The sequence below is a fragment of the Eublepharis macularius genome, chromosome 15, assembly GCF_028583425.1.
Source record: "Eublepharis macularius isolate TG4126 chromosome 15, MPM_Emac_v1.0, whole genome shotgun sequence".
In the NCBI taxonomy this organism is placed as follows: Eukaryota; Metazoa; Chordata; class Lepidosauria; order Squamata; family Eublepharidae; genus Eublepharis; species Eublepharis macularius.
The window spans coordinates 29,477,949-29,493,774 of NC_072804.1; the positions used below are offsets into that span (position 1 = coordinate 29,477,949).

Sequence of the window (15,826 nt, forward strand, 5' to 3'; positions counted from 1 at the left end):
GTCTGTCCATTGGCGATGTGCCATGCCTCTAAGTCGAAGAGACTCTATCCCTGTGGATCAACCCCAGACCCACAAGCGGGCCTGCTCACAGGATTCTGTCGGTCAGAACTTCTCCCATCCCCTTTGCAAGTCCACTTTTATAGGTACACAGAAGGCATAGCGCAAAATGTAGTTTTAATTCTTTACCTATCTTGATATGAAACTACTTTTGTAAAAGGAGGGTTGGGGCATGTATGTGCTGTAAGAGAATTTGTCCTGTAGGGACACCTGGGTTCAGTCCTGATGCAATCTATCACTTCGCATTCTTGCCCAGGTGCCTTATCTTACCAAATGACACTAGCTTTTCAATCTTCCCTTTCAAGTGTTCACACTGAACGTAAAGAAAAAGAAAAATGCAACCTAAATGTTGCTCTTTGCTGTCTTTCCTGTGGCAACAAGGCAGCTCTCCTCGTTAGAGCCTCTGGGATGACAGCTAGAACACTTTCCCTCCTCTGAAGTAGATAAGTTTTTCAGTGAATTGCTGCTTGGTTTTAAGGATAATTACACTGGACTGAAGGCTAGCTCCCCTCTCCTAGAACACTCTCTCATTCAGGACAGGGAGGTGAAAGGTAAAGGTAGTCCCCTGTGCAAGCACCGAGTCATTACTGACCCACGGGGAGATGTTGCATCTCCAGGTTTTTTTGGCAGGCTTTTTACAGGGTGGTTTGCCATTGCCTTCCCCTGTCATCTACACTTTACCCCCAGGAAACTGGGTACTCATTTTACCGACCTTAGAAGGATGGAAGGCTGAGTCAACCTTGAGCCAGCAACCTGAACCCGGCTTCTTCCAGGATCGAACTCGGGTCGTGAGCACAGCTTGGGCTGCAGTACTGCAGCTTACCACTCTGCGCAAGTTTTAAAGAAAATTACACTGGACTGAAAGCTAGCTCCCCTCTCCTAGAACACTTTCTCATTCAGGACAGGGAGACCTGCTTTTAAATGGAGTGTGTGTACAGACTGACAGGTGTAAGGTATCACTAACTGGTTTGTATCGCTCTCCCTCACCTGGGGAAGGTGGCGAGGAGCAGCTGTATTCTTCTGCTGGGCGACTGCATTTCTAGTGTCCCCAAATACTATTTTTGTAATTTAGAACAGGGTTCTCTTCTGATGTTTGAGACTTCGAATGTGTAGAAAAGGCTTCCCTTTTGCCTACTGGGCAGATGTACAACTGTTCAGGACTGGAACTAGATGAGTCTTTCCAAAACGGGTCCGCGCCAATACAGAGGTAACATACAAGCCTTAGTATGTGTGTCTCCTTGTTATTACAAGTGGGGTATTTGTTTCTCTGCTCCCTGGAAGAGAAGGGGTCAAGCAATTAAACAATTCTTTTAGTTTTTGGAGTCCTCTTGTTGAAATCATTATAACCTTCTAGTTGTTTTCTGTGACTTTTGCAAGAGATACACAGTTGATGGATGTGCTATGTGGCTTCTGATCTTTTGAAATATTCGTGTCCTTATAAAAGACCACCACTACCAGTTTTTCTCTTCAAAAAATGCTTAGTGTATGGAATTCCAGGTGACTATACTTGCTATGATAACAGACTCTGACAGCTTTCAAAACAGTGGCCTACCTAGTAGTAGGACTTTTTTTTAATGCAGTCAAATATCACCTCTACACATGAATAAAAAGTGCTAAATCCTGAAACCATTTTTTTTAAAAAAATATTTTTAAATGTTAGCAGTAAGCATTTGCCAACTGCAACTATTGTAATGTCATGCAGTCCTTTTCAGATAGGAACAGAGGTGAGTGTATATAACATTCATCATTTGATTTAGATCTTACGAATTTTGCTAAGCTTGCAGTGGCAATGTGGCTTCATTATACATTAAAAATTGGGCAAGTTCCAGACATGCAAAAGGTGGTAAGGGAGGGGCTGCATTCATAAACTTCTGCTCATTTTATGCCTATTAATTACCAAGCAATTCCAAAATGCTTTGCAGCTTCCATCACAGTTGGGACCCATGGATCTGTTCTGGTAATGGCAGCAACTTCTCAAAGCTGCTCATAACAGAGCTTGCATTGCGTGTATATAGTTATGTAACCATCCTGCCACAGGGCAGGCACGTGTGGGTTTTTCATGCCTGATAAAATCAAGTGAACACCTTTTTAAAAATATAGTAGGGTCTTCAGGTATTGCTAGAATTGCCTCAATATATTGGCAAAAGGGAAGATGGAGCATTAAAAAGCAAACTAAAAGTGCCTTAGAAATAGCAGTATTATTAAATTGGAAGATTTATACCTTAACTTTTCTAATGTTTTAGAAGAGTGCCTGCTCCATTTTGAAAATAACCTTCTGTAGGGCAAAATGCCCTTACATACCTTTCTCTAGTACACCATGTCTAACAACAGCAAGAATATTTATATATATAAAAGGAAAGCCGTATTGGCAACAATGCATCTCTTACCCTGCGCAGGCACACTTGCACACACCTCTGCAGGGATAAAAAGTGAGTCCTTGGCAAAACGGCTTGCTGAGGAGGCCGCTGCACCTCTCCCCTCCTCTCTATGCTTGCCACCCCCACCTCTGCAGCTGCCTGATTTGGCTCCAATGGGGCTGAACCAGGCAGCTACTGGGCACGGGAGTTGGCCAGAGTGCTTGCCCCACTGTCAGCCCCCCTGCAGCCACCTGATTTGGCCCCAATGGAGCACGCCAGGGCCGTTTCTGCTCCTCTGTGGTGCTATCTGCCCTGCAGCCGCCCAGTGGGACTGAACTGGGTGGCTGCAGGGTGCTTGCCCCTCCTGGCAGCGCTCCTTGCCCCTGCAGCCACCCGATTCAGCCCCAATGGAGTGCTCCAGGGCCCTTTTGCCCCCCTCCCCACAGCACTAGCTGCCCTGCAGTTTCCTGATTTGGCCCCAATGGGGCCGAACTGGGCGGCTGCCAGGCGTAGGAGCATGCCAGGGCACTTACTGTCCCCTGGCAGTGCCCCTGGCTCTGCAGCCAGCTGAATTGGGGCTGAATTGGGCAGCTGCAGAGCACAGGAGCACTCCAGCGACCTTGCTGGCCCCAGGCAGCATTCCCTGCCTCTGGAGCTGCCTGGTGCAGGCCATGGAATCTATGGAGAGGCCAGGCACAGCGGCACCACCATCCCAAGGCCCCGCAGCAGGGGCCTGCCAAATCAGTTTTCTAGAACCTGTTGTATATTTTCTCACAACAGGTTTTGTTGCTAGTTATTTATAAACCAACTGCGTGTGAGAGAGAAATGCCAGTTAAAACAGAGCGCTCATTGATTGTTAGCAGGGCTTCTGTAAATAAATCTTCTGTTGCCTAAAAGGAAGGTAGAGAGGTGGAAGAATGTCACATTGTATAGAGACTGCTCGATTGCGACATCCTGCATGTAGAATTCCATTTCTTTCCCATTATGTAATCTCGGGAGGGTTCAAGTTTGAACAGTCGTGACCAGCAGATGGCACTCTAATGCGTTTTTCTTTTTGCTTGTTGGGACAGAACCAATTGCTGTAACTGGAGGAAGCAGAAGTGACTCGAGCTCTGAAGGATACCAGCAGAGGAACTGAAGAGTGTTTTGTCTCTGCAGTCTCAGGATAGGGTTGCAGAATTCAAGCTGGGGAAAACTCCAGCATCCTGTTCTCTCTTCCAGTTCAGTACAGTGAAATTTCTACAGTGCAAATTAGCCTTGGGCACACCTTCTAACGTTGCTCAATAGTACTTGGATTGTTGGGGGGTGCAGTTTCTGTGTTTTGTAGTTTCTCGATGCAGTGGTTTTTCTGGAAACATTGTTATCTGAGCTCAAGATACAAGAAGACTTTACAAAAGCTGGGTAAAGGTGAAATGTAGCTGTTCACACTTTATTCTCAATAGTATAGTCCAAAAAGCGCAATGGCTTTTTAGTCTTTTTCAAGCTGGTTGCCCAATGTGAACACTCAATAAACTACCATATGCAAATAAACACAATTCAGAAATTGTGGGTGATTCCCATGATTAAAAGATGATACAGTTAGATTTTTTTAAAAAAATAACTAAAATGTTCTGTGTGCCAACTACAAAAATTTAAACCAGAGTCTCAGAATCCAGTCTATCAAAACTTGGTGACAATGTTTTAGGACCCATGAAATGTTGCTGCTGCTTTTGGTTTGAGGTGGATAGCCCAGGTGAGCCTGATCTCACCAAACCTCAGAAGCTAAGCAGGGTTGGCCTTCTTTAGTAATTGGATGGGAGACCTCCAAAGAAGATCAAGGTTGTCATGCAGAGGCAGGCACTGGCAAACCACCTCTGCTGTTCTCTTGCCTTGAAAACCCCAGCACTGACTTCTGCCAGCAAGGGTTATCATAAGTCAGCTGTGATGTGACTTTCCACCGCCCCTACTCTTTCTGTAGTCCTCTTGTCAGTCCCTGAAAAGTGATTTAGTAGACGGCAAATCTACAGAGGAGGCTGGAAAGTCAGAACTAACAGGCTGGCTGTTTACTCAGTGCACATCTAGTGTGTGTGGGGGGGGAGTGTAATAGAGTCTGCCCCCTGAGCTCCACAGGGGCATAGCCTCTGTTCTTGGTGTATTCCCACGGAGCTAAAGATGTTCTACTAGAGAGAGTGCATTAAAAATGGCTAAGAAGAAATCTGGTCATAAGCAGGGACTGCGAGATAGGATATATCTTTATTGTAAAGAAAATGGGGACAAAACCCTGAAGAGCAAGTGAGCAGACTTGCTTAACATCAACTACAAGCAACTGCCAGTCCAGGTCTTCAACTCCTCCCATCACTACTGCACAGGCTTTTTTTTTAACTCCAGCACTGATAAATCATTGAGAATCCCAGGTTGGCAATGTTCTTGTCTGTCCTCTGCATGTAGATTTTACACCCTTTCCTGCTGCATGCAGCACTAGCAAATATGTTGGGTAGGGGGTGTTCATTTCCATGGGGCACACCTGGCAGAAATTCCCTGTCCCTCTGTGTAATTAGAGTTCTGCTTTGGCTTTCTGCTCTGAGCACCGAACACATCAGCCAGTCTTGCAGTGGTAGGACCTGAATCCATGGCCTGTAGCCTGCCACTCCATTTAGCAACATCTGAAATCTTCCTCTAGCCTAAAATGCTTGCCTTAGAAGGAATCCTCTCAGGCAGGAGGAAGCCTTTGCTGAGTGATGCCAGCCCACTGGAGTTTGTTTCATGCTAGACCAGGAATTTCCACTGATTCCCGCTCCTGCTGCAGACACCACCCCCACTCAGGATCGTTCCTCAGGGTCCCCCAGAACCAGCGTTTTGTGGAGGTTGGTAGGCTGCAATGGGAGCAGCAGGGACAGGGAAGTTCCATTCAGCAGACGGGAAAACTTGGGCTGGATTCAACCAGCTGTCTCAGGCTCTTCAAACATGGGGCCACATGGATGAATTGCCCATGAAGACTGTAAAAAGTGTTGTTTATACCCCACCTTTCTTCCAACATGAACTCAAGGCAGCATGAACAGGGCGCCCAGAAGGTCTCCTGTCCAATCATGCCCATCGGCCCATGTGGAGCAACAGGTACAATGTAGGACTGGGATTTGGAAAACGGACGTTGAATCCCGCCTGTGCCACAGAAGTTCACCAGGTGACCATGGACCCATCACATTTTCTCCACGTAACTTCCCTCACAAGGTGGTGGTTGTGAGGACAGTGCTGGCACCACCATTGAGGCAGTGAGGCGGGTGCTGGGGGCGAAGGCTCATGCCACGGAGCTGGCATGCCTGGCCCACAGCTGCTGCAGCCGGCCAGCCCAGCGCCGCCACCACCACTGCCGCCACACATCCCTGGCTGGGCACAGCAGCCACGGGCCAGGCACGGCAGGCATCCGGGGCGGTGTGCAGAGCATGGGCAGCCTCCACCACCATCCCAGCCACCCGCCAGCCAATGGGGCTTTGCTGCATAATGATGTCATCATGCGGTGATGTCATCACGCAGTCCGAGGGCACGTGCGCGCACTACTTGCATGTAGGGGCAGCCGTGGGTACCAGAAACCCTGGCACCACCCCTGTGTGAGGATAAGGTGAAGAAAAGGGAAATGATGTATCTAGCTTAGGGAGAAAAGCAGGCTATAAATAAAATTAGTATGCTTTCAGCCAGGTTATAACATGTGCCTTCCACAGCATACAGTGAGGACTATTCAGTTTTTCTCTTTCTTCTGTGGGCATCAGCAACTACATACTAGCAAATCTCTGGTCTAAGCCAAAATGGGGTCTAAGCATTTAAAGAATGTCCTCCTTCTGCGCTGCTAATAAAATAAGAATTCTGTTGAATGGTCTCTGCCTTGAATCAAAGGGGCAGGTCGTTCTATAAAAGTGCAATACTTCCATTCAAAAGAAATCGTCTAAGGACATGGGCCTGTTTAATAATGACTGCAGCTATTTATTATGTCTGGCCACGAATAAGGTCCAGAAATAGAATAAGCATCAACATTAATGTATAACTCAGTGGAGGAAGTTTAGCTGTATTTGCGCCATTCCATTTACCCTTTAGGAAGCAAACACCTTTTCCATATGCTGGCAGGAATTCTGCTTTGAAAGCTCATTGGGCGTGAACGCAAAGGGGGCACCAACATTATAACAAGCGGCAACTTGGATGCCAGTATTAGTTCCAAATTTGCAGCAGGCAGCTCTGGTTATTTAGAAGAGAACCTTTTACAGAAGCACAGACTGTAGAAGACACTTTTTGCCCCTTGGTGTACGATGGCAACATGCATCATGCTGCTTGGACTGGCCATAGCTCCCTTGGGATGGGTCCTGATGCTGACAGCTACTGTGACACCACGGTGGCGGGAGTACCCCTGGAGACCTGGTTTCCCTCAAGATGTCTCCTTCAGCGATGGCCTTTGGGAGAGCTGCGTGGAGGTGACCAGCATTCAAGACAAGGTATGCCAACCTATCTCACAGGAAATGGCTCTCTCCTGGCCCATTCAGATGGTGAGGGCACTGACGGTCGCTGCTGTGCTTGTTGGTTTCTTGAGCTACGGTCTAGCCAATGCTGCAGTCCGATGGTGGGCTGAGCATCCAAACAACTGCCTCGTGGGAATTTCTGGGCTCTTGCTCCTGCTGTCTGGGCTCGTGTATCTCTGTGCCACTTCCTACATGGCTTACAGAATCCTAGCTAACGTTTCCAACCTACTGATTCCAGATGAAGACAAATACCACCTTGGAACATGTTTCTACTTAGGTTGGAGTGGCGGGGCAGGTGAGACTTTTGCTGGGGTCTGTCTGGCCACCAGTTTTCAAAGAGAAAACGGCAATCGTTTAAGGGACCTACCAGCACCCTATGAAGTGGACTATTAAGGAACGGAGGGTCAGTCTATGATCTGATGGCAGACCTCCTACCTAGCACGTAGCAGAGCCCGGGTATGATCCCTCCCATCTCTGTCTTTAAAAGATGTGGGGTAAAAGGTGATGGGGAAGACCTTTCTCAGAGAATTCTGTAGAAACTCCGCCGTTCAAGAGACTAGATAGGCCCAAAATCTGACTATTCGTTTATATTTTTTTCTGCAAGGTCAAACCTTTTCCATAAACTGTAGATGCACCCTTCCACAATAAATCAATGAAAGAAAAAATAAAGATGTACAGAGCCTTATTGCTCCGAAGCTCTATCCACAATCAAGTAGCAAGGCAGGCAGGTTGAAGAACAAGGATGCTAAATATTATTGCTGTAGAATGATAATTTCAGCCTCACAGGTCTGGGTTCCATCACAAACATTCCTTCATACTGATTCATTCCTGGGTGGAGGTAAGACACTAACTAGAGTGAGGGTGTTAACCAGCAAGACATTAAAAAAAAAACCAAATAAACACAATCAGCTACTCCCAGGAATAAAAAAGAGAGACAATAAAACAGATCTTCCTTACATCAACAACTTTTCAGGGACATGATCAAAATATGACAAGAGTCTTGTAGCTGAGCAAACACCATGAAGGCAACTGTTTTCTAGGAACAATCAAAAGAGAACCTGCTAAAGGGTAAAATTTTTGGAAGGGGGAAAACAACTAAGCTGGCAACTAGGCGAGACAGCTACGGCTGTATTTGCATGGTGTAGTGGCAAATACTGAGATCTGGATTCAAAAATCTATTCCGTCCACCTCTGAGTGACCTTGGGTTAATCACTATCAATAATCTTTTGTGAGGATTAAATGAAGGAATCCCCTTTTAAGTTCCTTGCGAGGAAAGAGCCACATTTCATCAATAAGGGTGTGGATCAGCTTCTCCCCAGGCAGAAGGCCGACAGCTGGCACGAGTCTGCTTTGCTCTCCCCTTTCCGAAAGAATTTTGCTAGCAAGGGCGGAAGTCCTGTGACTTGCGAAGGAGAACAAGAGTACAATCCGATCCCTTGTGCCGCCTGCAGATGAAGAAAGGCAGTTAAAACTCACTTCTTGTTTAATGTGAAAATCCAGATGATTGGGGAGAGGGGAAGGAAGGAAGGTGTTGTCGCTCTGAAGCTCCTGCCCCAAGAAGGGAGTTGTGTGTATTTGCTCGTTCTCTGCACAAACTCATACAGTTGCCTCCAGAATTGTAGGCCATTGGAATTTTAGGAAGCGCTCCTTACCAAGTCTAATCAGAAGTCAGTCAAACATTATTCAATGGGACAGACTCATAGAATCATAGAATCATAGAGTTGGAAGGGGCCATACAGACCATCTAGTCCAACCCCCTGCCCAGTGCAGGATCAGCCTAAAGCATCTCTTGCAAGTATTCATCCAGCCTCTTCTTGAAAACTGCCAGTGAGGTGAAAACTGCCAGTGACTCCCAGCAAAGCGCCCTTAGGGTTGTAGCCTGTCATCCAAGGCCATTTCAAAGTTTAAGCAATTTCTATGTTACATTTAAGAGTTACAGAAAACAATACACAAAATAATTGAATGCAGTTATTAGTGTGGTGTAGTGGTTAGCATCATATCAGACAAGGTTCACATCCCCAGTTGGCCATGGAAGTTTGCTTGGGTGACTTTGGGCCAGTCACATACATTTAGCCTAATTTACTTCACAATATTGTGAGGAAAAATGGAGGTGAGAACAACGTAGGCTGCATTAGTTGTGGGGAGGGAGGAAGCACCAGATAAATGAAGTATAATAAATTACTTAATGACCTCTCCGTTGTTTTAAATTAAGCAGAGAATATACTGTAGGCTCTGGTATATTTTAGAAATGATCTTGAGTCTGATTAAGGAGTGAATGAAGAGAGTTTATTCAGGAACTACAACTTTGACAGAAAGCTGAGAGAAACAGAATAGATACGAACCGCCTCACTAAACGGGGAGAGCAGGAAGTAGCCTAAGAATACCAATCTGGAGACATGCAAGGACGACAGAAAAGAGGGAGAAAGAAGGATCCCATCTTGGCATCTATCGTACTGTCAGACCAGCTGCCCCCTGCAGGTATTCCATGTCTTCTGCCTTCTCTGTACACAAGACATATTTCCAACAGCTACAGCCTCAATAGGAACAACCAGGCCCATAGCACATCCTATGCTTAAAATGAAAAGGGAGGTGGTGGGAGGGCAACCATGTGTTCCGAGTTCAATTCCTGTTTGCTTTGCTTGGGAAGATGCTTTCTGCCCCAGAGAAGGGGCAAACCCAACTGAGAGGTGATTAGATGAAAGAAAACTGAGGAAAAGGAGAATGTGTGCCATCCCTCCTGGAGAAGAAAGTGATTCTTGAAGGAACCAAAAGTTCTCTCCCTCATCGAGTGGCCAGCCTGAATTTGGCTGATAAACTGGAGGCCTCCCTGCAGGTCAGAGGTGGGTCTGTTTGTAAAGACTAAACTCGGATCAACTTTAATTCTTCCAGGAAGCTCAGAACAGAAGATGTGACTCCTGTAAGAAATGAAGGACTTTATGCTGTCCCTTGTTTCAGGTTATAGAGGGGAACATGCAATAGAGGCAGAGAGGCAGAGAGGTCAGAGCGTGTGCATCCCACCTTTCTGCAGTCTTGGAGCTGTCCCTTTTGATTTGTAGATTGCTACTTTCAGGGACTGCTTTCCTTCCTGCTTCCCCCTCTCCTGCTCTCTTCCCCCTCTGCAGTCTAGTGGACCCCATCTGGCAACCCTTGCATAGTAGAGATTTGAACCTCCCAGACACATCACACTAGCCTATATAGATTATATGTCTACTTCATCAGGGCTTAGGCAACAGCAGGGAAGAATATCTTTGTTCAGTTATCATATTGTTACGACTTGGGGAAAGATTGTGTATTGCTATTTCATACTGAGTGTTATTGCTTTAAACATTCTCAATTTTGTAAGGAAGTTTGGACAAGGAAAAGGCAAGATGCAAATTCTACAAAATATTTTTTTTTATTTACACCCTGTGTGTCACTTTCTAGATCCACCAAGTGGCTCATATAAAAATACAATTCGCTTCAAAATTAAAGTGATGCAACCATTGGATCAAACTGCTGAAAAGTAAGAGCCCAGCTGACGTCAGCTCTTATCCCAGCACTTTGTGCTGTTTCTTTAAGGTCATCAATACAATAGACGCAAGGCCATGCTTTTCTGTCTTTGGTCCCAGCAGAAGTGTCAAAAAACAACAGCACACTACTTTAATTCCATCAAAGGTGTCTTGTTTTTGTTGTTGACTCACTGGGGTCTTCAACCTTGTTGATTCTGTATAAGCACTTACAGAGTTTTGTGAAAGAGTAGTGGGTGGCACAACAAAATGGCTGCCATTTGAAACAGGACCAATCACAAAATGTCAGCCATGAGGGGTAACTTTAAAATTTTGGGAGATGTCAAGTATCCTCCTATGACTGGGCCAGATATTCCCAAAGGGGTGCTCCCTGCACACCCAAAGATGATGCCTTGGAGGCAGGGCCTTATGATGCACTTCTTGCTCCAGGGAGGTGAATAGGAATCCCATTCCCCTAATGGGGGCAGGGGATCCCCTGCTCCCAACCTCTGCCCCCCCACCTCTCACCTAGCCAGCAGGGGGGAAAGGTGCAGGAATGGGCCTGGAAGCCCCACAGCACACTCTGGAGCACTTCCTTGTCACACTGGGTGGCACACAGGGCCAATTTGATAAAAATTGGCCCCCAGTCTAGGAAAATCCTCCTGGCATAAGCTTAACAGCTGCCCGCTAGTGGCAGGCAATCTCCCAGGGGCTTGCTGGGTTGCAAACCCCACAGTGATCGTTCACCACCAGCAGGCAGCCCAGGAAATCGTGTACCGGGTGTGCTCCCTGGGGGGCAACGAAATCACTTCCTGAAGTGACATTGTTGCACTGACCACAGGTGTGCTTGCACGCTTCATTAAGGCCAATTTCGGCTCTAAAAGGACCAGAATTAGCTCCGCAGAAAGTGCGGGAGCACACTCGTGGCCTGCGTAATGATGTCACTTCCCAGAACTGACATCATCACACTTCTCCAGGAGCCCCATGCATATGAGGAAGCCTCAGAAGGTAAGTCCTGAGTCTCCCACCTCCCACGGGGAGGGGATAGGGACCTGGGGACCCTATCCTGGTGTGCCCCCCTCCTCCAAAACCCCCATCTCCTGGTTTCAAGCCCAGGGAACCTGGCAACCCTACAGGGGAAAAAAGGTAAGCTTTTACTTTAGGAAAGAAGCAAATGGACACCAGGAAACATGTCTGCCACCCTGGAGAGCACATTTGTTGAGGAACCACTTACATAAGTTTTCTTCTGCCTTCCCTTATTTACTAACTTCATTTATTCTCTTGCTCCCTAAGGGAGACCCAAAGCGGCTTATATCACAGTCTCCTCTGCTCCATTTTACCCTCACAACAAACTCAGTCAGTAGGTTAGGCTAAATGCGAGTGGTTAGCCCCAGAGTCACCCAGTGCTGCCATGGCAGAGCAGGGATTCAAACCTGGACATATCAGATCCTAGTCTGACACACTAGCCCCTAAGCCGTGTTATATTAAGTATACCATATAATCAGGTGTACCCAGTACTTATTTTTTTTTGACTCTGCAAATTTAAAAAACTATATTCTCTAAGGCTTTCATCTTGTGCAATTCATCTAGGGGTGGCATAGATGATCAGATATCCACATAATAACAGTTACATGGGCATGTTTAATAATTTAAAGACTAGAAAAGATGAAATGTTTTTTAAGACAAACAGGAAATTATCAAGAATCCAAGGCCCTGTAGGAGACTTGCTTTACATGAAGAAGGTTCCAGGTTAACTTTCTGGCCCCTCTTGCTAAAAGAATCTCAGGTGCAGGGAAGACCAAAGATTACATTCAAGGGTGTCCTCCTTCAATATGTCCAATGAAGCCACCACCGGACAGTAACTCATCAAGTGAACTGTATAGCCTTCGTTAAGAAGTAGTATACATAGTTCAGGGAATGCAAATCTTCAGTTTGAAGCCACAGTCAACCTAAAAGGGATGATTCCTATGCGAAACTTAAGCCACTGCAATCTGCTTGCTCTAACAGATCTTTCATTATGACTTGATTTATGTTTTGTGATGGCAAATTTATACAAAACTGCAATATGCAAATGCGAGAGAAGGGAATTATCAGGTCTGCCTATATATTTTTAGAACTTGCTTTCACAATTTACCAGTAGAAACAGTGCCCTGGCTTGGCTCAGTGGCTAAGAGAATGAGCCACGTATTCAGGTTTCACTTCTATCACAAACTTACTAGGTAGGCTTAGCCAAGCTATTATTCTTCATCCCCGTTGCCCTGACTTCTGCAATAGGGGGACAGGAGAGATATAGGTTGCAGGGTGACTGTAAGCATAATACAATATAGTGTATATTGTATATAAATTGTATATATTGTATATAAAGCTCAACGGTGCTAAATTTTTAAATATCATTCCTGAGTAGTAACTTCATGCCTATGTTTTTACTCCTGCCCTGATTAAAACACTCCTGAAACAATGATTATCATTTACATTTTTAAGCTTCAATTTACTTTTAGGTCTTTCTTAATTATGTACTTCCAAGAAGAGTTTCAGCTTGAAACACGGGAGTGGAATTATAAACTCTGAAGAGAGAGGAACCCACAAATCAATTTGTGGAGGGGCTGAGCGTCTGGTTTGCATCTGAAAAGTCCCAGGTAAAATCCCGGTATCTCCAGTTAAAAGAACCAAGTAGGAGACGATGTGCAAGACCCTCTGCCTGAGACCTGCAGAGCCACTGCCAGTGAGAGGAGACACGGATCTTGACAGACAAACGGCCTAACTTGGCAAAAGGCAGTTTCGTGTGCGAACTTGATCCATTTTCATCTGGCCTGCGGATCCATACAAAGCAGCCTTCTCTTTCTCTCCTCACGCCATCAAGATGTCCCTTCTCTTTAAGAAACCCAAGATGCCCATGAGAGAGTGAACAGAAACCTTCTTCCTCTCAGCTCTGAATTGGGTTCTTTGACATTCAGCCTCCTCTCTAGACTGAGGGGGAACCTTCTGGAGCTTTGTATGGAAGGAGAGGATAATTTATTCCACAAAGTCCAACTGTCCTGGCAACAGAGTTTATGGAGCAGCTGCAGAGTCCTCTGGCTTGACAGTGCCGGCAGGGCCTGCTTTTGTGCCGTTTTCGTGCCTGACCCTTGGGGCCCACCCTGTTTGTATTTCCTGATACAGCTCCTGATTTTGTACTTTCCAGTGTCTGAATTTCTCAGAAGTCAGTTCAGAGTCATCCAGCAGCATGTCAATAAGCTGAAGCTCAGCAGTTTTTGCCTAGAGAAGAAAGAGAAGGTTGTTCCTTGAATGTGTGGGTTGCTTTTTCAAAAGCCATTGAAGCTCAGGAAAGTCAAGCGCAGAGATTACAAAGAATTTTATAACATCCAAGTGGCTTCCCTCAAAACATCTTGTTCCCCACCTACCCACCAATTTGTCACCAGCTGGTTTGGAAACTTTGTAATAATAAAAAGGTCCCAATTGTTACTTGCTTTGACAGTGGGCCTTGGATTGTGTTGAGATTTATAGCCAAGTTGTTGTTGTTTTCAGGAGAGATCCATCGCAGAGAAGCATCTAATCCAAATTTCTAGTAGATGGCTATTAACCCCCCCCCCACACACACACACACCTGGTAGGGATTTAAGATTGGGTCCCTCCAATCTGGTCTGATACAGCCATTTCACCATGCTGCATCTTGTACTTTAGAACCAAGTTGAGAAAAAAGGGACCGTCACCTGCTTTAGAAACAGAGGTGGCTTCCTAATATACATTATGTTCCACCTGCCTTGAGTGTGCTTTGAAGGGTCCGAATGAGATGCACCTTCTCATTTATCTCTGGGTTCTTGTTACGTTTAACGAAAGATTTCCGGTACTGCTCTCGGGTGAACGTTTGCTGCTTCCCAATAAGAGAGACGCCACCTTGCTTCAGACACTTGATCAGGGACTCGAGTTCTTCTCCCGCAGGGTCTGTGTAAGACAACATAAAAGCCATAAGTGAAAGGAAGGGGTTGCGGAACAGGGTTGAGTCTTCACGAAATGGGGCTGGGAGGATAATGATACATAGGAGCAAGAACATCACCCAGCATACATTTAGCCTCCCATTTCAAATCTTGGAGCCTGTGCAAAATCATGAGAATTTTTTTTAAAGGAGTTTTTTAAAAAATTAAATCTTAAATAAATCCTTACTTGAGCAATCTGTTATAGAATGAGAAAACAAGGGTTAAAATACACCTTTTTTATTTGTTTGTATCTAGGTATTATATAACATATTGTATGCAATAAAAATAATATTAAAAAGTGACAATAGTCTTTAGAAAGCGAAAAATTTAAAAAATTTTGGAAGAGGCTTAGAGCCAAGCTACAAGATACGAATTACACGAGGAGGAGCACATGAAGGGAGTTGCAATGTTAGCTGGGAAGTTGAGTTTTAAAAGAGATCGGAAGGCTCTTGTCAATTTCCACTCTTTACAGAGCCAGCAAAGATATGACCTCAGAGGGTTTGTTAATTTCCTCTTTGCCTCCCAAATGATCTGTCAGTTTCACTTCCCCTTTTAGGAGGCAAAGAGGAAATTAACAAACCTTCTGAGGAGGGATCTTTGCTGGCTTTGTACAGGGGGGAAATTGACAAGAGCCTTCCGATCTCTTTTAAAACTCAGCTTCCCAGCTAACACTGCAACTCCCTTCACATGCATGTCCTCATGTAATTTGTCTCTTGTAGCTTAGCTCTTACAAGCCAGAGAGGAAGTCACCTACCATGAGGTGAGCAAACACATTCTATAGTTCGGTGAATTCTGCTTTGTAGAACTGACTGCAGGTGGCTGTCTAGAGAAGCAGGCTTGCAGCAGAGGGTATAGCATAAGCACCTGTCACAGGAATGCACAGCTGGTCTTCCCTTGGTTTATCCCCACACCCCTGGGTCAAATTTTGGCCTGTAAACTCCTTGAGCATGGAGCTGTGCTCCATAAAACAGCTGGCAACTTTATTAATTATCAAAACTGTTGCTCCTTGCTGCCTTTCTGTCCGTGGTTCTGGTGCTGGCACTGGACCACCTCGCTGCTAGATCTCTGCTCCGCCTCAGGATTGTAAGTATATCCCTTGTCATCGTGGGGTTCCTGCTCATGCAACTGTCTCTAATTTTCCTACTCTGTATTTCTTAGCTCTTGTGTGTAACCTTGTATGTTTGTGTAAGTTTAGGCATACGCCACACCATTAGTAAATACATGTTATTGATTGAATATCTGTAGTCTGCCTCTTTATCACGTGAGTTTCCGAAGAAGGGACCTTGGTATAGTTGGCTAGATCCGCGCTAATTTCAGCTCTGGGCAACAAGGAGCAACGGGCAGAAAGGCAGCAAGCAACTTTATTAATTGCAACAACCAACACACAAACTTCAAAACAGGACTGACCTTCCTTGCTCAGAGCAATCCTGGAGAACAGCAAGGGAGAGGAACAGTGGGCCTTTCAGATCTAA

At 45.6% G+C, this 15,826-nt stretch overlaps 2 protein-coding genes across 4 annotated transcripts in view; one reads left to right on the forward strand and one right to left on the reverse strand.

The window, feature by feature from the left end:
* WDTC1 (WD and tetratricopeptide repeats 1) overlaps nt 1-3,869 on the forward strand; it is a 30,760-nt gene extending 26,891 nt beyond the window's left edge. The window contains exon 17 of one of the 2 annotated variants that reach the window (XM_054999427.1): nt 3,485-3,869. In XM_054999427.1, coding sequence (XP_054855402.1) covers nt 3,485-3,518 — 34 coding nt within the window. In that variant the 3' untranslated portion in view covers nt 3,519-3,869. The remainder of the gene's footprint in view (nt 1-3,484) is intronic. The other variant, XM_054999426.1, reaches the window with a different exon arrangement.
* A 6,401-nt stretch (nt 3,870-10,270) lies between these two features.
* Nucleotides 10,271-15,826, reverse strand: part of CNKSR1 (connector enhancer of kinase suppressor of Ras 1) — a 42,126-nt gene continuing 36,570 nt past the window's right edge. For both annotated transcript variants that reach the window (XM_054999390.1, XM_054999389.1), the window contains exons 20-21: nt 14,141-14,322; nt 10,271-13,635 (exon numbers count right to left, since the gene is read on the reverse strand). In XM_054999390.1, the coding sequence (XP_054855365.1) occupies nt 13,429-13,635; nt 14,141-14,322 (389 nt within the window). In that variant the 3' untranslated portion in view covers nt 10,271-13,428. The remainder of the gene's footprint in view (nt 13,636-14,140; nt 14,323-15,826) is intronic.